At 43.0% G+C, this 23,962-nt stretch overlaps 1 protein-coding gene across 2 annotated transcripts in view; it reads right to left on the bottom strand.

Annotated features, from left to right (window-relative positions):
* ogdhl (oxoglutarate dehydrogenase L) overlaps nucleotides 1-23,962 on the bottom strand; it is a gene marked incomplete at both ends in the record, with an annotated part of 83,246 nt that overhangs the window by 31,258 nt on the left and 28,026 nt on the right. For both annotated transcript variants that reach the window (XM_084076439.1, XM_084076440.1), the window contains 7 exons: nucleotides 8,015-8,178; nucleotides 9,923-9,995; nucleotides 12,393-12,518; nucleotides 13,422-13,493; nucleotides 13,976-14,154; nucleotides 15,418-15,545; nucleotides 22,380-22,530. In XM_084076439.1, the coding sequence (XP_083932565.1) occupies nucleotides 8,015-8,178; nucleotides 9,923-9,995; nucleotides 12,393-12,518; nucleotides 13,422-13,493; nucleotides 13,976-14,154; nucleotides 15,418-15,545; nucleotides 22,380-22,530 (893 nt within the window). The remainder of the gene's footprint in view (nucleotides 1-8,014; nucleotides 8,179-9,922; nucleotides 9,996-12,392; nucleotides 12,519-13,421; nucleotides 13,494-13,975; nucleotides 14,155-15,417; nucleotides 15,546-22,379; nucleotides 22,531-23,962) is intronic.

Raw genomic sequence — 23,962 nt, 5'->3', positions numbered from 1 at the left:
TGAATCTAATAAACCAACATAAGGAACTCAAACACAAATACTCTCCTGTGCGGCCACGCCTGTGGCCTGGGGAGGACTGAAGAGACTGAAGCATTGTAAAGTGGGTCTTTTATAGTGTGAGGAGACAATTGTCCCAGGTGTCTCCCCTTCCACTGATCATCTCAGCCTCCACCCTCCAACCCAGCACTGCAATGGAATCTGTTAGGCTGTTAAAGGCACGCACACAACCCTATAGCAAAGGCCCAGGGGGCCGTCACACCGCAAAAGGGCCTCTACCGCTGGGAAGGCCCGTTTTAAATCCAGGGTAAACATATCAATGCCCACACCCATTAACAGCCAAGACGGTAAGATGTTGATCTGAGACGTGGGGAACAGTGCGTCAATACATTTTCACAACTTTTTCCACCCAGTCCTGCTCGACTGCTGTGATATGCGTTGGAAACGGGGAGAGCAGCGTCTTTGTAATGAACAGTGGAGACTGGAACCAGAATCAACTACTCAGTACTATTGACAAGTAGCTTTTAGATTTTAGCCCGCATAATCAAGAGTTTTAGCCCGCATAATCAAGGATTTTTGCCCGCGTTTTTCTGGAGGGTCTATATAATAGAAGAACAAGTTAAAATGTTACTAACTTTCCGTGGTTTTGTCGGCTCCGAGGACGCTATTGTTAAATGAGTTTGGGTTTGTTTCCAGTGGGAAGCGAACGCACAGATGTAAATCCCGCCCACTACATTTGATTGGATAAAGCGCTGCCCGCTTCCTTATCTAAGGCACGCCCACTTGTTGGCCAATGTTGACACGTTCTGAACGGGGCTCCCGACGGATTCAGTAGCGCAGCTCTGAATCTGTTCTTGAGAAATCAGTGTCCAGCTAATTTCTCAAGAACAGATTCAGAGCTGCGCTACTGAATCCGTCGGGAGCCCCGTTCAGAACGTGTCAACATTGGCCAACAAGTGGTCAGCGTCCAGCTGATACTCGTAGACTCGTAGACGCTCGATACTCGTAGACGCTCGTTAATTTCATACTGGAAGATAATTGAGGTGACTAGGCTGAAACTTTATCTCAGTAAATGACATGGAACTCCATATTTGGGCATGGCTGACATCATAGTGACAACATAATGATGACGTGAGCTTTGAATCAGCTCGGCCTAAAACCAGACTGCACATTGTGAATGACGCACATGGAGAGAGACAATGAGCAAGACACCAACACCTATAAGAGGAACTTTTCCAGCAGAGATCCACACATTTGATTTTCATCTGGTAATTTGCCCTATAACGAATCCTGGATCGTAAGGTCACATATCATTAATTACATTCTTGGACCATTACTGCCCATGCATAGCAGCAGCTTTGACAATGAACCAACTGTTCCCGACAACGAGCCAGCAGCAAGGAAACTCAGAAGAATCAAGACCTTACAGTAGTCAAACGTTTACCAGGGCTTTAGGCTGCCCTAGCGCGTCTGATATCTTGTCTAGAGGGGCGGGTTCAAAATCTCCGGAGAGACAATCCGCCGGATCCCATTTGCCCACCGATCTGTGCTCCCGCCCTCGCGCCCCTCCTCCTCTCCAATGTGCAGCATTGAGAGCCCTGACGTCACAACATTTGGAGCGACGCCCACTGCACTCTGGTTGGTTGGGGAAATCCTATTCCAGGAACGTCAACAGGCTGGTCCAGGCTCTTATTTTTAAGCAAAACGCGAAGGAAAATGAAAGCCTGGAGATCGAGGCTACCAGGACTTTAACTCAATCGGAAGTAAAGAGACATCGTCTGACTGACACAGGAAAGAAAACTCACATCTGTAAACAGTGTGACAAGAGTTTCAGTCAGTTAGGTGACCTGAAGAGACACCAGCGTATCGACACTGGAGAAAAACCCTTCCACTGTAAACATTGTGACAAGAGTTTCAGTCAGTTAGGTCACATGAAGACACACCAGTCTGTCCACACTGGAGAAAAACCCTTCCACTGTAAACAGTGTGACAAGAGTTTCAGTCTGTTAGAGGAGCTGAAGAGACACCAGCTTATCCACACTGGAGAAAAACCTTTCCGCTGTTACCAGTGTGACAAGAGTTTCACTCAGATAGGTACTCTGAAAAAACACCAGCGAGTCCACACGGGAGAAAAACCTTTCTATTGTAAACTGTGTGAAAAGAGTTTCAGTCAGTTATGTAACCTGAGGACACAACAGCGTGTCCACACTGGAGAAAAAACATTCTACTGTAAACAGTGTGACAAGAGTTTCACTCAGATAGGTACTCTGAAAAAACACCAGAGAGTCCACACAGGAGGAAACCCTTCCTGTTGTAAACAGTGTGACAACAGTTTCAGTCAGCTATGTAACCTGAGACACCAGCGTGTCCACACTGAAGAACTAGAAAAAGTGCTCCTCGGAGCACTGCCAGACCCCTAGTGGTTGAAATCTGAATGGCCGAACTTCGCATGACGTGTGTGCAGAGGAAAAGAGGGACCGACCGACCGACCGACGACCCCTTGGGTCTGGCAAAAAACATTCTACTGTAAACAGTGTAACAAGAGTTTCACTCAGTTAGGTACTCTGAAACTAGAAAAAGTGCTCCTCGGAGCACTGCCAGAGCCCTAGCGGTTGAAATCTGAATGGCCGGACTTCGCATGACGTGTGTGCAGAGGAAAAGAGGGACAGACCGACCGACAAAGCCTCCTGTAGGCCGACCCCCTGGGTTTGGCAAAAACACCAGATTGTCCTGTCCACACGGGAGAAAAACTTCCTGATCTTAAGGCCCGCCTACTTGTAAGCCAATGCCCACACGTTCTGAACAGGGCTCCCAACAGATTCAGTAGTGCAGCTCTGAATCTGTTCTTGAGAGATTAACATTATAGTGGTACAAAACAGACCTCCATCCTCTGTTTAGCCATTTGATTCGTACGCCACAATTTGTTTTGATTGCCGATATTTATGTTGGAATATTGGCTCACTTAAATAAAACTACATGCAAAATGCCTCCATCCTAATTGGCTAAAATTCACATCTAAAGTTTGCAGGAGTGGCCCGTTTTAACATTTCCCTATTATAGCACACCACAATTGTTGCAAAACATTTTTTTGTAGTTGTTGCGAACGTTCAGGGCATACTTGCCAGCACTGGCCTATATATGGAGATCCCCATAAATGGAGACGATTGACCTACGAAGTCGTCATAGAGACCCAAGACGTGTCATAGATACGGAGCCTGACATCAGCGAACCCTTCCCAGAAACTCCATATATGGAGATAACCGTCACGTCCAGGACTGACGTTATGGTCCCATATTTGGGCATGGCTGACATGGGCAGCTCCATGTATGGAGCTGTCTGACACTATCTGACATCACCATAGTGACATCAGGGGCACACATGGAACTCCACATTTGGGCATGGCTGACATCATAGTGACAACATAATGATGACGTGAGCTTTGAATCAGCTCGGCTTAAAACCAGACTGCACATTGTGAATGACGCACATGGAGAGAGACATTGAGGAAGACTTCAACACCTATAAGAGGAACTTTTCCAGCAGAGATCCACACATTTGATTTTCATCTGGTAATTGCCCTGTAACCAATCCTGGATCGTAAGGTCACAGATCATTAATTACATTCTTGGATCATTACAGCCCGTGCGTAGCAGCAGCTTTGACCATGAACGAACTGTTCCCGACAACGAGGCCTACCAGGACTTTAACTCAATCGGAAGTAAAGAGACATCGTCTGACTGACACAGGAAAGAAAACTCACATCTGTAAACAGTGTGACAAGAGTTTCAGTCGCTTATGGGATCTGAAGACACACAGGCGTATCCATACTGGAGAAAAACCCTTCCACTGTAAACATTGTGACAAGAGTTTCAGTCAAAATTCTAACTTGACGAGACACCAGAGTGTCCACACGGGAGAAAAACCTTTCTATTGTAAACAGTGTGACAAGAGTTTCAGTCTGTTAGAGGAGGTGAAGAGACACCAGTCTGTCCACACTGGAGAAAGACCTTTCCGCTGTTACCAGTGTGACAAGAGTTTTGCTGAGATAGGTACTCTGAAAAAACACCAGAGAGTCCACACGGGAGAAAAACCTTTCTGTTGTAAACAGTGTGACAAGAGTTTCAGTCAGTCATGTAACCTGAAGAGACACCAGCGTGTCCACACTGACGAACTAGAAAAAGTGCTCCTCGGAGCACTGCCAGACCCCTAGTGGTTGAAATCTGAATGGCCGGACTTCGCATGACGTGTGTGCAGAGGAAAAGAGGGACCGACCGACCGACCGACCAAGCCTCCTGTAGGCCGTCCCCTTGGGTCTGGCAAAAAACATTCTACTGTAAACAGTGTAACAAGAGTTCAGTTAGGTACTCTGAAACTAGAAAAAGTGCTCCTCGGAGCACTGCCAGAGGTTGAAATCTGAATGGCCGGACTTCGCATGACGTGTGTGCAGAAGAAAAGAGGGACAGACCGACCGACCGACCGACAAAGCCTCCTGTAGGCCGACCCCCTGGGTTTGGCAAAAACACCAGATTGTCCACACGGGAGAAAAACTTCCTGATCTTAAGGCCCGCCCACTTGTAAGCCAATGCCCACACGTTCTGAACAGGGCTCCCGACAGATTCAGTAGTGCAGCTCTGAATCTGTTCTTGAGAGATTAACATTATAGTGGTACAAAACAGACCTCCAGCCTCTGTTTAGCCATTTGATTCGTACACCACAATTTGTTTTGATTGCCGCTGTTACAGTCTGGCTCCAAGACCATAACAAAAAAGGGGAAACGACACGGAGGAATACATAAGTGTTAAGTTTAATGACCAAATAGTGAAATAATTGTAAGTAAGTAATAAGTCAAGTTTCAAAATCATAAGGGCAGGGAAACATGCTGCCCACTGGAACTGAATCTAATAAACCAACATAAGGAACTCAAACACAAATGCTCTCCTGTGCGGCCACGCCTGTGGCCTGGGGAGGACTGAAGAGACTGAAGCATTGTAAAGTGGGTCTTTTATAGTGTGAGGAGACAATTGTCCCAGGTGTCTCCCCTTCCACTGATCATCTCAGCCTCCACCCTCCAACCCAGCACTGCAATGGAATCCGGCTGTTAAAGGCACGCACACACAACCCTATAACAAAGTCCCAGGGGGCCGTCACACCGCGCATAAAGGGCCTCTACCGCTGGGAAGGCCCGTTTTAAATCCAGGGTAAACATATCAATGCCCACACCCATTAACAGCCAAGACGGTAAGATGTTTATCTGAGACGTGGAGAACAGTGCGCCAATTAATTTTCTCAACTTTTTCCACCCAGCCCTGCTCGACTGCTGTGATTTGCGTTGGAAACGGGGAGACCAGCGCCTTTGTAATGAACAGTCGACACTGGGACCAGTGTCTAGCATTATGAAGTGGCCACAAACAGTACATCATCAGTACTATTGACAAGTAGCTTTTAGTGTCAAGTTGCTCTTTAACGACAGGGATTAAGGCACGCCCACTTTTAGGCCAATGTTGACACGTTCTGAACGGGGCTCCCGACGGATTCAGTAGCGCAGCTCTGAATCTGTTCTTGAGAGATTAGTGTCCAGCTGGTGCTCGTAGACGCTCGTTAATTTCATACTGGAAGATAATTGAGGTGACTAGGCTGAAACTTTATCTCAGTAAATGACATGGAACTCCATATTCGGGCATGGCTGACATCATAGTGACAACATAATGATGACGTGAGCTTTGAATCAGCTCGGCTTAAAACCAGACTGCACATTGTGAATGACGCACATGGAGAGAGACACTGAGGAAGACTTCAACAGCTATAAGAGGAACTATTCCAGCAGAGATCCACACATTTGATTTTCATCTGGTAATTGCCCTATAACCAATCCTGGATCGTAAGGTCACAGATCATTAATTACATTCTTGGACCATTACAGCCCATGCATAGCAGCAGCTTTGACCATGAACCAACTGTTCCCGACAACGAGCCAGCAGCAAGGAAACTCAGAAGAATCAAGACCCTACAGTAGTCAACCGTTTACCAGGGCTTTAGGCTGCCCTAGCGCGTCTGATATCTTGTCTAGAGGGGCGGGTTCAAAATCTCCGGAGAGACAATCCGCAGGATCCCATTTGTTCACCGATCTGTGCTCCCGCCCCCGCGCCCCTCCTCCTCCCCAATGTGCAGCATTGAGAGCCCTGACGTCACCACATTTGGAGCGACGCCCACTGCACTCTGGTTGGTTGGGGAAATCACCCACTTCCTATTCCGGGAACGTTAACAGGCTTGTCCAGGCTCTTATTTTTAAGCAAAACGCGAAGGAAAATAAAAGCCTGGAGATCGAGGCTACCAGGACTTTAACTCAATCTGTCCACACTGGAGAAAAACCCGTCCACTGTAAACATTGTGACAAGAGTTTCAGTTGCAATTCTCACTTGAAGAGACACCAGAGTGTCCACACTGGAGAAAAACCCTTCCACTGTAAACATTGTGACAAGAGTTTCAGTTGCAATTCTCACTTGAAGAGACACCAGAGTGTCCACACGGGAGAAAGACCTTTCTATTGTAAACAGTGTGACAAGAGGTTCAGTCTGTTAGAGGAGGTGAAGAGACACCAGCCTGTCCACACTGGAGAAAGACCTTTCCGCTGTTACCAGTGTGACAAGAGTTTCAATCAAGTAAATGGCCTGACAATTCACCAGCGTATCCACACAGGAATAAAACCTTTCTATTGTAAACAGTGTGACAAGAGTTTCAGTCAGATATGTAACCTGAAGACACACCAGCGTGTCCACACTGGAGAAAAACCCTTCTACTGTAAACAGTGTAACAAGAGTTTCACTCAGTTAGGTACTCTGAAAAAACACCAGAGTGTCCACTGTCCACACAGGAGAAACACGTCCTGATCTGAAGGCACGCCCACTTGTAGGCCAATGCTCACACGTTCTGAACGGGGCTCCTGACAGATTCAGCGGTGCAGCTCTGCATCTGTTCTTGAGAGATTAGTGGTACAAAACAGACCTCCAGCCTCTGTTTAGCCATTTGATTCGTACGCCACAATTTGTTTTGATTGGCGCGCGCATAAGGGGCCTTCACCGCTGGGAAGGCCCGTTTTAAATCCAGGGTAAACACATCAATGCCCACACCCATTAACAGCCAAGACGGTAAGATGTTGATCTGAGACGTGGAGAACAGTGCGTCAATTCATTTTCTCAACTTTATCCACCCAGTCCTGCTCGACTGCTGTGATTTGCGTTGGAAAACGGGGAGACCAGCGTCTTTGTAATGAACAGTCGAGACTGGGGCCAGAATCAACTGCTAGCATTATGAAGTGGCCACATACAGTACATCATCAGTACTATTGACAAGTAGCTTTTGGTGTCAAGTTGTTCTTTAACGACCAGTGGTGGAAAAAGTACTCAAATTCTTTACTTAAGTAAAAGTAGGCTACCAATACTGCAATATAAAAATACTCTGTTACAAGTGAAAGTCCAGAATTTAAAAAACAAATCACACCCAGTGTGAAGTGGGCGGTGTGGTCACAGTGGTCATCACAGTGATGGAAGTGAGTCACTTAAAAAAAAACATAAAAGTGTATAATTTTCCATACTGCTATTCATAGGGCTGCACATGTGTCATGTGTTTCGCTAGCCAATCACAGTCCTGAATTTGCAAGTCAGCCAATCACATTACAGCTAGTGGTGATGACACTAGCTGTAATGTGATTGGCTAACTTTGCAAAAGTATAGATTTGCATTTACTGTGGAAGGGTTAGGGTTGTAGACTGCGTTGTAGACTATTGGCCAATCACGGTGCAGGATTGGTCAGTGTCCAAACCTCACTTATAGGGGGCGGTTACACCTAACTAAAGTTTTCAAATACTTATTGTGGAGTAAAAGTACAATATTTGCCTCTGACATGTAGTGGAATCACTCAAGTAAAGTACAAATACCTCAAAAGTGTACTTAAGTACAGAACTTAAGTAAATGTACTTAGTTACTTTCCACCACTGTTAACGACAGGTTTTTTTTTTTACCTGTTCAAGTCTGATAATGGCGACGCTGCTCTCCAGGTTTTGCAGCTTTCTCTCCTTAGCCAGTTCGTAGTAGACCTTCCCCGTGCAGAAGATCACTCTTTTCACCTGGGCCGGGTTTTCACGTGCCAGTCCCTGGTCAGGAATCAGCCTCCTGAATGAAGTGCCTGCGGGAATCATCAAACCTTTACTTTATACGATATTTTGTCTTGTTTCTGTCGGGCAGAGATCGTATCTCCACATTTAAACTTTTTTTTTGTTGTAAATAAAATGCCTTTTTTTTGCATACAGATGTGCCATTTCAAAACTTCAAATGTCCTGCCATCGCCAAGACAGTACATTTTCAGGGGATTCCCAGGGCAATAAGAGGGACAAAGAAGGGCATTTAAAATGCTAAATTATTTTGATGATCACTGCTTTTATGATGCTAATTAATTTGAGCAACTGGTCAAGGACCTCTTCAAATCACCTTTCGCCTCATAATGAGTCTGACACCTTCTTCAACACACATTCTTTTGTTCTCATGTATGTCTTGAAGGGAAAAACGGGGGTGTGTAGTGACAACTTCTTTTCAGGGGCAAAACAGTGCCTTTTTAAGGGCAGAACAAGGAGGAGAAAATGCATTTTCAGGGCACTTTCAGGGAAAGAACAGTAACGTGTGAAGTTTTGAAGTGGCACATCTGTATAATGACATGTCTTTCTGTGGGATGTTTAAAGATGCAGTGCCATGATTTATTTTCCCGCCTGAAAAATGATGATCAGGTATTATGATTATACTAGGAGAAATAACTTTCCCCAAAAAGTGTACAGAAATGGCTAAAGTTAAGTTTTTATGTGGCCACACCCACCAGGTCATTATGTATGCGTGGTTGTCAGGTGGGTGTGGTATTCTATTTGAGTTAGCCACACCCTACAATGTTAAGTGAGTTGTGGTAGGCCGTCCCCTGTTCTTGTGATGTCATCAAAACAGGGTATTTCCAACGGGCATTTTGACTCAGAGGCTTTCAGCTTTCAGAAAGAAACCAAAAGTACACAGGGAAGGCAAATTTGCACATTATAACAACTCCTGGAGGTCTATTAGAGTAATGTTAACTTTGTAGACACGTGAAAACCAGAAAAGGCTCAAAACTATGGCACTGCATCTTTAAATAATTAACCAATGAAAAGTATTAACATTGGATGGAATATCGGTTATTTTTTCCATTTCGAGAAAAGTAACTGTTTCCACGCGAAAGCATCGACTATGACCCAGTGGTGGAAAAAAGTACTCAAATGTTTTACTTAAGTAAAAGTGTCAATACTGCAATGTAGAAATACTCTGTTACAAGTAAAAGTCCGGAATTAAAAATGCACTTGAGTAAAAGTACAAAAGTATTGGTATTAAAATATACTTAAAGTACAAAAGCAGAAAGTACTCATCTTGCAGAATGTCCCGTTTCACAAGTTTTCAAATGTATAAAATGTATACAAATCGTTTGAAAATAGCCGCTCTACAAGCTCACAATGCGTCGCATCACGACGCATTGTGAGCTTGCAGATCGGCTATTTTCAAATGGCCGAAATGTATAGGGTTGAAGTGGTTAATGTATGTTTTGTAATAATAATCAAAAACAAAAAAAAGTAACTACTGTAGTAACTAAAGTGTTCAAATAATTGTAGTGGAGTAAAAGTACAGTATTTCCCCTCTGAGATGTAGTGGAGTAGAAGTAAAAGTATTGAAAATGGGAATTGCTCCAGTAAAGTATAAATCCCTCAAAAGTGTACTTAAGTACAGTACTTGAGTAAATGTACTTAGTTACTTTAAACCATTGTATTTAACCGATTAAAAGTATTAACATTGGATGGAACATCGGTTATTTTTTCCATTTCGCATAGACTATAACAGTTTGTAGAAGACATGGAGACCTGTACCTGCGGCAAGCTCATCAAAGCTGGACCGTGCGTCAGGATGCCTCAGCAGAGACTTGGGAGTGAAGATGATCAGCTGCAGAATAAAAGAAACAAATCAACAAGTACAAAGTTTAACACCAACTGTAATAAACAACAGATTGTTTCTATCATCCGTGTCTTCATTATGAGCTTTGGGGAAAATCCTCTGGAGATATAAAAGTTTTTTTTATATCTGCTTTCACGCTAATTTGTTGCCATCATATAACACGCAACGTTGACATTGGGGGGAAACAAAACATTTCTTTAACCCACTTAGACCGGGACAAGTATCTGTGTCGTTTTTAGATTTTTTTTGGGGCTATTCAAAAATAGCAGATCTACAAGCTCGTAGCGCGCCATGAGCTTGTAGATCTGCTATTTTTGAAAAATCGTGAAAAATGCCGATATATTGTCCCGCGAAATATCGCGATACGTTTTCGTGACTATATGTATCATTGTGGTGTTTTTGAATTTTTTTTGTGCAGTAATAATAATAATGCAAAACAGTATTTGCTTGCATTTGCTTTTTTCCCCCCATATATTTTCATAATAAAAAAGTGCCATGTATCGTATCGATATCGTTCGGCACACCCCTAATATTTTTTAAACATTTGTACAATATTTTGTTCCAGGGACCCCCAGAAGCGAAGATTTGAGTTAAAAATGTTGTTTCCAGATTTTTCAAAAATAGCAGATCTACAAGCTCGTAGCGCGGCACCGAGTGCCGCGCTACGAGCTTGTAGATCAGCTATTTTTGAATACCCCAAAGTATAAAATAACGATTATAGCAAAAAATCGAACCGTTGCCGGTCTTAATGGGTTAAGAATCAAATAAATAAAAACGCGTTGCGGTTCAGCCAACCGAGTCCATGTTTTTTTTCAGCTTTTCTTTCATAGACAAACAAACAACATTATCCCCTCCTGTGGCTCCCCTCGCTCATTTGCTCAGGAAGCGCTTTTCTCACGCTCCACAAAGCATTGCATTTACGTGCGACTGGGGATCAGTTAAGATGTTCACTGTGTGGATGAAGACTGACACTGGAAAGGAGAGGTGTGTGTGTGTGCGTGTGCGAACGGCAACAATCCTACACACGGAAAGTTTCAAACTTACATTACTGTTGTTAACTTCAAACATCTTAATGAAACCTATCAAAGACGTGAGGACCAAATTGGAGCCTTTAACCCAGTCAATCCGGGATCGAGGCTGTGGCATTTTTGGATTTATTTGGCTATTCAAAAAATAGCAGATCTACAAGCTCATAGCTATGAGCTTGTAGATCTGCTATTTAAAAAAAAAAAATGTAAAATGTTTTGTTCCAGGGACCCCCTCAGAAGCAAAGATTTGAGTTACAAATGTTTGCTTTAAGAAATATATGTATTCAAAGATTTGCACACATTTTCACGATTTTTCAAAAATAGCAGATCCACAAGCTCATAGCGCGGCACTCGGTGCCGCGCTATGAGCTTGTGGATCTGCTATTTTTGAATAGCCAAAGAAATCTGAAATGACAGAGATGCGTTACGGATTGAATGAGTTAAAGAAAGGCTGGTGTAGTATCAGAAGAATGGCCTGAAATGAGATTTTCAAATCGATGTAAAAAGGGTGCATTTATGGCACCTTTATCTAAAGTGCGTTACAATTATGCATTACATTCACACACCCACGGCAGAGGAAACCATGCAAAGTAACCAACCTAGGGGTTCAGTGTCTTGCCAGGACAAGTGTCAAAGTAAGTGTCAGATTTGTAACTCAAATCTTTGCTTCTGGGGGGGTCCCTGGAACAAAAACATTTTGAGATGGGGGTCCGTGGGCAAAATACATATCTAGATGTCTTTTCTAAATCCTAACAGTATGTTGCTATATCAGTGGTGCTCCAACTTTTCCATGTCAAGGACCACCCAAAATGATTATGTATTTGGCCGCGGACGCCCCATCTCAAAAGATGTTGTTCCAGGGACCCCCAGAGAAGCACAGATTGGAGTTTAAAATGATTGCTTTAAAACATATATATATATATTCAAAACTGTCCACGATATGCAGATCTACAAGCTCATAGCGTGGCACTCGGTAGCTAGTTAGCAGATGTAAAAGCTCAAAGTTGTGAGCTTGTAGATCGGCTATTTTGGGAAGTTTGTGTAAGAAAAAAAAAAACTTCACCTGACATGGCCAAAATAGGCACACAGGTTGAAAGTGGTAAAAATACAGATTTCTAGGGTATAGCATAGAATTTCCCTCGGTGCGGTACTGATATAGTAAATAAAATAAAAAGTCATACATTTTTGTGTAGTTCTATATTGCTATAATAACATGTGGTGGTCACAAAAATGCCAAGGCACACCTGGACTTGTCTCACGGACACGGAACACCATTTGGGAACCACTGAGGTAAATAAAGAGAGAAGATCATTTGTGATGATGATGAAGATTTGAACAGCACAGGGTTTCACCTCACCGGCTTCCTGAAGGGCAGGAGGATCTGTCGTCTCAACACGTGGCAGTAGTTTGCAGGGTTGGAACAGTTGACCACGATCCAGTTACACTCATACAGCTGCTGCACCTCAAAGTTCCCACTATATTCCTTCATGAAACACAAATTAATTCACAAAAAAAACGTCAAAAAACACAAATCTAATTACACAGAAACAACAAAAGGTTTGCCGTTAGCTAAAATGACAGGTGTGTTATTTTGCGGTTCTGGAACCCATTGTCACAGGGGACAGTTTAGACAGGCAAACGCAGCTGAAAGTAATGACATTGATTGTGAGCGTGTTTCGTTAAGTGTGTTTCTGTGTGTGCCGGCGTGAATTTAACTGTACAGGAGCTGTCCAGTGTCCAACTAAATACACCCAAAATTAATTATTACCTTCACAAGTCAGCTGTCTTTACGCGTCAAAATGTCTGCTATGAAAAGGGGTCTTTTGTTGGTTTGTTTCTCTCTCTCACACACACGCACACACGCGCGCACGAGTCTTGGCCTTGTCCGTGACATTCTTTTGATTTTTTTGTTAACATTATAATGTTGTCATTTTCATCATAAGACCCAATTACTGAATGTCGGTGTTCAGAACATGTATGACACTGATTTGCTGTGACATTGTGGCACATTAGGAGTCTACTAGGACAGTGTTTTTTTTATTTTCAAGGACCCCCATAACTCTGAGAGTTACAGACCTGTATAAGACATTTAAGGCCATAGCTCTTTATGTGTCTACAAAATCTACAAAGTAACTAGTTACTAAACTTTTCAAATAATTGTAGTAGAGTAAAAGTACAATATTTGCCTCTGAGATGTAGTGGAGTAGAAGCAAAAAGTACTGAAAATGTAAAATACTCCAGAAAAGTAAAAATACCTCAAAATTGTGCCTAAGTACAGTACTTAAGTAAATGTACTTAGTTACTTTACATCACTGTAAATTAATATAATAAGTTTAAAAGTGTATACAGCCCATATTGAGCCTAATATATATTAATGCAAACATACAGGGAAGAGATCGGAGTCATCCTTGCTCATCTGCAGAAAGCGCTCGGGTCGGGCTGAAGAATGTTCTGGGCCCTGCAGAGACCGGACAGAGACAATGGTCACTAAGCCTGTCACAATCATTACATAATCACCCGATGGCAATTATTTGAGATAATCACAATATTTTTTTTTGCATAATCCTCAGAATCCTTTCCGTTCATCTGAATTAATTCATCTGTCGAAAAGTGTTCATCCATTTTCAAACATTTTCAAGAATAGCGGAAATTGCAGAGCAAGTCAAAGTTGAACTGTACTTAAAGGACAACTTTGTTTTTTACAACCAAGGTTTATGTTTTAGATTGTAATTAAATTAAATAAAAGATGAGTGTTAACATTTTTTTATTTACTGCATTCTATAGTTTTAGCAATTTTCGCTACGAGCTTGTACTGTAGATCTGCTATTTTTGAATAGTCCAAAGTATAAAATAATGGTCATACAGTAGCTCAAATCTAAAATGACACAGTATGCATTCCCGGATTGAATGGGTTAATGTGTCGTTCTCTCAAGTTCTCACCATTCCCTCCATGCCGTGGGGCAGAAGCAGCACGATGCCGTTGTGCCGGTGCCACTTGGCCTGTCCCGGGCTGATGAACTGATCGATGATGCACTGGGCCGTGTTGTTGAAGTCTCCGAACTGGGCCTCCCACAGCACCAGGGCGTTGGGGTTGGCCATGGCAAAGCCCAACTCGAACCCTATGTTATTATATAGGACGACAGTGGTGGAAGACATACTCACTTTTTTTTGGAAAAAGTATCAATACCACAAGGTAGAAATACTCTGAAACGGGTTGAAAACAACTGCTATTCACCTGTTTCCTAGGCTGTGTGGGCATCACTTCCTGTCGATTTGATCCAATGACATCCAATGAAACTGGTCAGATGAACAATGATATCCAATGAAATCGACAGGAAGTGGAAAACACACAAACATACACTATACAAAAAGTTATGCTCTACTTAATGATACCGTTAATTTACTTTAAAGATGGAGTGCCATGATATTTTTCAACCCTAAAACCTGATCATAAGGTATTATTATTATGTAAGGATTTTTTTCCAAAAAAAAAAGCGTACAGAAATTGTTAAAAAAAATGTTTTTATGTGGACACGCCTCCAGTTCATTAAGTATGCCTGGTTCTCACCTTAGCACCTCCTCCACCACCTTAGCACCACCCACCTGTCCTAGTCCCTCCTCCTCCTCATGCCCATACCTGTTGTGTTATGATAATGAGGGGGAGGGTATGTTTTTTGGGGGCTCTGTGATGTCACTAAAGGGCTGTTTCTCTATTGGCACGTTTGACCCTCAAGATTTCAGCCTCCAGGAAGAAACTCCAAATAATCAGAGAAGACATAAAACACCATAAAACCACCTCCGGGGGGCTTAATGAAGTTCTATCAACCTCATAGACACATGAAAAACAGAAAAAGTGCAAAAACATGGCATCAGCTCTTTAACAGCAAGCCATGAGGAAAGAAGGCACTGGAGCGAGCTCGAACAATTAAAGCCTTTCTTTATTAATAACAGGGTGCAGGCAACAAGCATGACAACGTTTGGACACGTCTCCGTCAGGTCGCCATGACCTGACGGAGACGTATCGAAATGTCACGCTTTGTTGCCTGCACCCTGTTATTAATAAGTAAAGACTTCAATTGTCCCAGTTCGGATGGAGTGCCTTCTTCAGAGCGCAACACCCGAGCGCAACCAAACATAAAATGTCTTTTAGTTCTACTGGATCTCGTCTCCACTCGTCCCTCACAAACATCTTAGTCTAGTTTTTATTTGTTGACGAAACTGTCAACATATTTAGTCATAGTTTTAGTCATCGTAGCTTTGTTTTTATTTCGTTTTCGTCTGTGAAAAAAAGGTAGGCGACGAACACTTTTTTCGTCATAGTTTTAGTCGACGAAATCAACACTGCTCGGGCTGACAGGAAGCTTTTGCTAGAGGTGTCTTACCCAGGACGCCATACTCTGACAAGGAGCTGTTGCAGACAGTGTAGGGGGCCTGGTTGGGCCACAGGTGGTTCATGGGGACACAGAAGCGTCTGTCCACCTCCTGGTCATGGAGAACGTGATGACGGTGACTGAGAGGAGGTCAAGAGAGTAGAGGAGGAAAAAAAAGGGGGATACGGTAGTATGAAAATACTTTTGTGTGTAAATATCGTCCCTTGTCGGGGTGGAAACCCCATTATGTTGAACTTTTCAAGATTCCAATTTCAAAAATAGCAATAGTAGCAGATCTACAAGCTCATAACGCGTTTCGAGCTTGTAGATCTGCTACTTTTGAGGCTTTTGTGTGACGTGGTGTGATCAAGCACGGCGTTGATTTACGGAAAAACGCAAACCGTTAGAATATGGAGATAAGAGGTTTCTGCCCGACATTTAAACCATATTTATAATATCACCATAATCTAAAACCGACAGAAACGTGTCTTGAATTATCTGCTTTCTCCCATAACATTTTAAGCAAGCTGTGTTTCTATAAAGAAGCTCTAATTGTGGTTAAATTTTGTTTTTTGATTTCTGGAGGTTTTAAAAGACAATTCAGATCGAAGTGACAGGAAGAAAAAACGATGGATAAGTAAACACTTTAGAATATTGTGTTTAATCACAGGAAACCTAACACATTCCCAGAAAATAGTCGATCTACAAGCTTGTGCGTCGGCTGTTTTCGGCGAAGATGTTTGGTGCAGAGGAAGGAAGGATGGGGTCTAGTGTAAAGCCCTGAGGGTGGACTCTGGTCAATGATGTATATATTGTAGGCTAGGGTGCAAGTGTTTAACTTGAAACAGTGACACAGGAGGTTGTCACCAAGCTGATGGATGGGTGCAAACAAGAGGCTTTTTACTGAGAGTGATGGTGCTGTGTCAGAGGACTGCATCACGCCACACACACATTGTAAAGTACATTTACTCAAGTACTGTACAATTTTGAGGTATTGTTTTACTTTACTGGAGTATTTCCGATTTTCAGTACTTTCACTTCTACTCCACTACATCTCAGAGGCAAATATAATACTTTTACTCCACTACAATTATTTGAAAACTTTAGTTACTAGTTACTTTGTAGATTTAGATTATTATTACAAAACTTAACATTAACCACTTCAGCCCTTTATACATTTCGGCCATTCGAAAATAGACGATCTACAAGCTCGCATCGTGACACATTGTGAGCTTGTAGATCTGCTATTTTCAAAAGATTTGTATACATTTGAGAACTTGTGAAGCGGAACATTCTGCATAATGAGTACTTTTACTTTTGGTACTTTAAGTACATGTTGATACCAATACGTTTGTACTTTTACTCAAGTACATTTCGAATTCCGGACTCCTACTTGTAATAGAGTATTTCTACATTGCAGTATCGATACTTCTACTTAAGTAATGAACGTGAGTATACTTTTTCCACCACTGCATTTACACACACACGCACGCACGCGTACAGTGATACAAAGTACACGCACGCTGTCCGTGGGCAGTGTTGCCAGATTCTGTGAGAGAAACAAGCAACCATGTCTAGGAAAACCAGCCCAAAAGAAGCGACTATGGGCCACATGTGAGCACCTTAACATATACATCAGCTATTTGAAAATAGCAGATCTACAAGCTCACAACGCGTCGCATCGCGACGCGTTGTGAGCTTGTAGATCGGCTATTTTCAAATACATTCTTGCGGGGGAAATTATAATAAGCAGATCTGGCAACCCTGTCCGTGAGAAGCGGTCTCCCTCACTCTCTCCACCACTCGCTGCTCTGGGGGACACACGAGGGTGACACGAGGGTGACACGACGGCCCAGCAGAGGAGTAGATGGGTGCACAGAGCTGAGCGCTAATCGGCCCTGCCAGTCCCAGCCATCACACAGACTCACGATGAGACAATATCACGTACCACGCTCTAACATCACTCTAATGAAGCCTCCGAACAAGAGAGACACGCGCGCGCGCACGCACACACACACACACACACACACACACACACACACACACACACACACAGGGTTATGTAATGGCAGTGGTGGAAAAAGCACTCAAACGTTTTACTTGAGTAAAAGTGTCAATATTGCAATGTAGATGCGAAGTAAAAGTCCGTAATTAAGAATTGACTTGAGTAAAAGTACAAAAGTGCTAAAGTGGTTAATGAATGTTAATGTATGTTTTATAATGTAAATGTGGTGTATAATGTATGTTTTGTAATGTAATCATTTGTAATTTGTATCGCATTGTGAGCTTGTAGATCGGCTATTTTCAAATGGCCGAAATGTATATAGGGCTGAAGTGGTTAATTTATGTTTTGTAATAATAATCAAAATCTACAAAGTAACTAGTAACTTACGTTTTCAAGTAATTGTAGTGGAGATGTAGTGCCTCTGATATGTAGTGGAGTAGAAGTAAAAGCATAGCCAATTGGAAATACTCTTAAGTACCTCAAAATTGTCCTTAAGTACAGTACTTGAGTAAATGTACTTAGTTACTTTACACCACTGCACGTAATGGTAGAGCGTTATCGTCGGCAGGAAACGGTTACTTGTAAATGTATTTATTGTATGAAACACATCAGAGTTATGATTAGTTTTACAAGAAACAATGCGATGTGCAATTACCGGCGAAATGCTTCCCACGTCAATTAGCATTGTGTGAATAGCATCGCTCCCTCTGTAGAGCGCTCTTCGGATCAATTAGATAACACAGTAGTTAGTAAGTAATGAGGGCATATACTGCATAATTGTTTTTGTTTGATCTTTGCGCTACATCTGCAGGATATCATTCCTTCTCTTCAAGAAATCCTTTGATGGAGAGAATGAGAGCGGGCAAAGTGAGAGCAAGCACTCACACAGCTGCAGCTAATGGAGTTTAATACGTATTATTACTGCACGTGTGATTTCTGTTCTCGTCGCCACCCATTCACGTTCAGGTCAAAAGGTGCAGTAAGTGATATTCATTTGTCAAATTTAAGTATTAAATAGCTCTATATACGGATTGTAATAATTGCTATGATATATATAGTATTTGTTCAGTAACAGGGATCTCCCTGTCTCTACGGCTTTTTTTTGTAAACACTACATTTTCAGGTCAGGATACCAATTTTATCCTATCAGGAGAGATAACTCATACAGGACACAGGATGAACAAGTGGAATTGGAAATGATGACACAAAGAAATGAGCAGACAGGATTGAAACTGGAACACTATAAGGTGATAAAAGGGTACTAACCCAGCTGGAAATGTATTTTCTGTTCATTAGAAATGAATGTACTAGGGGCCCTATTTTCACCATTATCTATAAACTTCTTTGCCATTTTTTACTATTTTCAAATAGTTCAAATAGCCAATCTGCAAGCTCACACCGTCTCGATCTATCGGCTAGTTGAACTATTTGAAACATTTTTCAAAAATAGTAAAAAATGGCAAAGACGTTTAGGGATAACGGACGAAGGCACGGGCGAAAATATGTCCCTAGAACTGTATCCCCCAACTTTTTGTTTTAACCAAAATATATCACTTACACTACCTTTACAAATTACAGCGGATTAAAAACATGGCAGGCTGAATAAAATGGTGTTCACTCTCCATTCCGACATCTCACCACTCCGACTAGTGGCTTCCGCGTGCGGTTAGGGTTAGGGTTAGGGTTAGGTATAGGGTTCGTCAACGTCGGAAAGGCGACATGTCGGAAAGGAGAAATGCACCCGAATAAAATACTGAGCTCGTAGTACTCTGTGACGTAAACAACACAGGTGCAGCCAATCAAATTAATAATGGGCGTGGTAGCTCACAATGTATCACATGGTGAAGGATTGTGAGCTTGATCAGCTATTTTTTGAAAAGGGCCGAAATGTTTGCCCATAATGACGTGCGGAATATAGGGACGCCAAGGGTTAAAAGTTGACACAGAGACCTTCACAAGACCTTTGGCTGGTGCTATACTGTCTATACAGTGTGCAGTACACACACACGCGCGTGCTTTTCTCACCCCCAGTCCTTCTCTTTCATTCTCACTTGGGAACATATACGCAGTCATGCACACACACACACACACACACACACACACACACACACACACACACACACACACACACACACACACACACACACACACACACACACACACACACACACACACACACACACACACACACACACACACACACACACACACACACACACACAGGACCACATTTCCTCTGCCTGGGGGCCCCATTAGTGAGGGAAGGGGGTGCTTGGGCGCCGTCCACCAAACCCGCCCAAACACAGAGCAGTGAATCCATTAGTCTACGTTGTTCCATACAGCACAGCCACGCAACGCACGCCTAGTCATGTGTAACACACCAATATGCTCTGCTCCCCAGAGGAGAGAGTGTGTGTGTGTGTGTGTGTGTGTGTGTGTGTGTGTGTGTGTGTGTGTGTGTGTGTGTGTGTGTGTGTGTGTGTGTGTGTGTGTGTGTGTGTGTGTGTGTGTAGTGGTGGAAGAAGTACTACATGTGTCACTTAAGAAAAAGTATCAATACTGCAAAGTAGAAATACAAATTAAACATTTTCTTGAGTAAAAGTACAAAAGTATTGGTATATCAAAATGTACTTCAAGGACGACTTCACCCATTTTCAACCTATCTTCACACAATAGGTCCTCACTAATGCTCATGATATAATGGTACAATTTTTCTTTCTCAGTCTGTGTCTCAGAGGAGGCCGTGTTGCTATACCTCTACACAAGTACAGTAGAATTCGAAAAAAATACGTTAACATTGTGAGGTCAATTTCCCAGGTCCTCACCAGAGAAATTGTTGTTTTAACAATTTTTTTTTACAATTAGGAAAAGTTGTGAGCTTGTAGACCGGCTGTGTGTTCGGCTTCGGGGGTTAGGGTAAAAAAATGCAAAATAAAATAAAATGGCGGGGGGGGGGGGGGGGGCGGGGCTTTAAAGAAAGAAAACCATAGAGTGACAGTAGTGTGGAACTGAAGTTCACAGCCCAACCCGAGAGAACGGAGGTACCGTGAAAAAAACAAACAAACAACAAATGTCGAAACACTGAAAGCAGAGGGGTGGGGGTGGGGTGCAGATACTTGCTCGAATGCGTTCCATAGCACTTCTCTTCCTCAAATGAAAAAAAAAAAAAATCTCTGAGGTGTTTTATGGGGGAAGGCGTGTTTATTGCCTCTGTCAGGGGAAAAAATAAACACAACATATAGAGAGGAGAGAGCACTTCTGCTGGTGGACGGAATGGATGACGCTGGTATAAATGCAAGGCAAACCCGTAACCAGTTTGTTTGTTTAGTGTGACGTACGGGGCTGAGTGCCGTAGCTCTGTCATCTTTAGATGTGTCATGATTCAAAAATAGCAGATCTGCAAGCTCATAGCGCGGCACTCGGTGCCGCGCTATGAGCTTGTAGATCTGCTATTTTTGAAACATCGTGAAAACGTGTGCAAATCTTTGAATATATATTTTTTTTTCTTAAGCGAATACTTGTAAAATAAGGGGGACCTCCAAGAAGCAAAGATTTGAGTTAAAAATGTTTCCAAAAAATACATGTATTCAAAGATTTGCACAAAAACGCTCAAGATTTCTTCAAAAATAGCAGATCTACAAGCTCGTATAGCGCTTGTGGCGGACGGGGAATGGATGACGCCGGTAAATGCAAGGCAAAACCGTAACTGGGGTTTGTATAGTGTGATATATACGGGGCTGATGGAGTGCTAAGTGAACCGCATCACTGGAGACTGACTGGCTACTGGTGGAGAACTGATATGGGACAGGTGAGACATACACAGTGGGGAGGGGGGAGGGGGGGGGACGACTTAGCACCATGTGGCCGTCACTTTATTCCCAGGGGACTCTGAGAGCTTCATACTCTAATAATATATGCATATTATATCTCCTTATCTCTATGTGTTGTAAGATTATGTTATCACACTGGCAGCTCAAATCAGATTTTTGTGTAGTCTGTAGTCCATTGGTTCTCAAAGTGGGGCCCGGGGACCCCCAGGGGTACTTGAGGGGATACCAGGGGGTCCCCAGCTAAATGATTTATAGGAACCAAATGGACCCTTATGGGTCTGTAACTCTGAGAGTGTACAAAATGAACCAAATGGACCCGTTAAATTAACATTGATTTCACAATATAAATTGGGGTCCCAGAGATAGAAATGCCATTAAATGGGGGTCCGTAGCCCTAATGCATGTCAAACTGGGGGTCCTTGAAATTAAAACGGTTGAGAATCACTGCTAGAGCCGTAAAAGTCTTCTCTTATGGAGGTCCCTGAGGCATATCTTTTCAAATGGGGGTCCGCGGGCTAATAAGTGTCAATTTGGGGGTCCCTGACATGAAAAAGTTTGAGAACCACTGCTGTAGTCTGAACAGCAAAAAAACAAGCAAAAAAACCCCACTGGAAACTGAGCTTCTGACTTGCAAGCATGAGTGTGGACGATCAGTCCTAAAGATCAGATGCGAGAAACCCATCGGAATTTCCAGCAATAGGCTCTATTCACAGCAGCCATATTATGAAGACATTCACAGGTGTTACCAATGATACTAATGATGGCTCTGTTCCATTCTGGTCAAACAGAGTCAGGGTGCTGATATTGTGCATGTTGGCTCACTGGAAACACCAGTGGGTCTACAGTTGGGGTCCAGGGACCCTCATGGGCTTCCAAATGGCCCCTTACAGGTGTGTAACTCTGAGAGTTATGGGGGTCGTGGAAACCACTGTGCTACACTAAATGGAACAGAGCCTTCATTAGTATCATTGGTAACACCTGTGAATTTCTTCATAATATGGCTGCTGTGAATAGAGCCTATCCGGACGAAGCGAAGTGTAGGGGGTGTTATCTCTCCACTCACAGTGTGTCTCTGTGCTATAGGTGCATGGGCTGGGCGGTTCACACACACACACACACACACACACACACGCACTCACCTGAAGGTTCCTCTCTCCACGTCCTGCCCGCTGAGGCGCACGTGGATCCCGTCTTTGAGCAGAGAGCCGAACGCCATGTACTCGCCCAGAGCCCAGTCCATCTGACGCTGTTTCACCATGTCCGCTCGGCCGCGCAGGATACGAGACACGCCTGGAGAGACACGCACGCACACACACACACACACACACAAAGTGCGCGCACGCACACGCACGCACACACGCACACGCACACACACACACACACACACACACACACACACACACACACACACACAAAGTGCGCGCACGCACACGCACGCACACACACACACACACACACACACACACACACACACACACACACACACACACACACACACACACACACACACACACACACACACACACACACACACACACACACACACACACACACACACACACACAGCAGATTATGGTTTGTCGTACTTCCTTTGTGGGAAAGAGCAAAGTAAATCTACCCTAAAAATCCCTATAGGGAACGGGCGTAGGGCAGAAACTCGCCCGGAATTACACAGTTCCGGTCGCCGTTTTAGAGTCCAAGTACATTTACTCAAGTACTGTACTTAAGTACAATTTTGAGGTACTTTTAATTATACTGGAGTATTTCCAACTTTCCAATACATTTACTTCTACTCCACCACATCTCAGAGGCAAATATTGTACTTTTTACTCCACTACAATTATTTGAAAACTTTATGTTTACTAGTTACTTTGTGGATTAGAATTATTACGATACAAGCTGAACAGGGGACGGGGCGACAAATGATGAGAAGTGAGGGTTTGGGATGGGAACACAGAGAGAGAGAGGAGGGAATGTACAGTATACGTATAAAAAGCAATGGGCCGCTATGCTCTATTGTAATTAAAAACATCTGTGGCACTCTAAACGAGTGAGTCACACCAGCTGTGCGGTGCAGACACCTGCCACGCCGGAGCGATGGCTTCACAGGTGAACCGCTTTTATCGACTCTCTGAAGATCATCACCGCAGACATTATGTCTATATGCACAGGAATTTAAGAAAATACCGTCTCTGCCAAATATTTTAACTTAAGTAAAAGTATCAATACTGCAGTGTAGAAATACTCTGTTACAAGTAAAAGTAAGGTATTCAAAATGTACTTGAGTAAAAGTACCAAAAGTATTGGTATCAAAATGTACTTAAAGCACCAAAAGTAAAAGTACTCATTGTGCAGAATGTCCCATTTTACAAGTTCAAAATGTATAAAAATCTGACAGTGGTCCCCAACCAGTGGTCCGGGGACCACCAGTGGTCCTTGAGGGGGTTCCAGGGGGTCCCCAGCTAAAGGTGTTAATACATGTTCACCCCTTTATCCATATTGTATACGTTGGCTATTCAAAAATAGCAGATATACAAGCTCACAGCGCGTCACGAACATCTGCTATTTTTGAACATTTTCGAAAAATCTTGAAAGTGTTTGAAGAATTTTGTAGAATTTTGCTTTTTTTTTTACACAAATCTTCTCTTCTGGGGGTCCCTGGCACAAAACATTTTCAGATGGGGCTCCGCGGCCAAATGTATATCAATTTAGGGGTCCTTGG

Source organism: Gymnoscopelus microlampas, assembly GCF_963454915.1.
Source record: "Gymnoscopelus microlampas genome assembly, chromosome: 13".
NCBI lineage: Eukaryota > Metazoa > Chordata > Actinopteri > Myctophiformes > Myctophidae > Gymnoscopelus > Gymnoscopelus microlampas.
The sequence above is the reverse complement of the archived record's forward strand: the minus strand, read 5'-3'. Positions and strand labels throughout refer to the sequence as shown.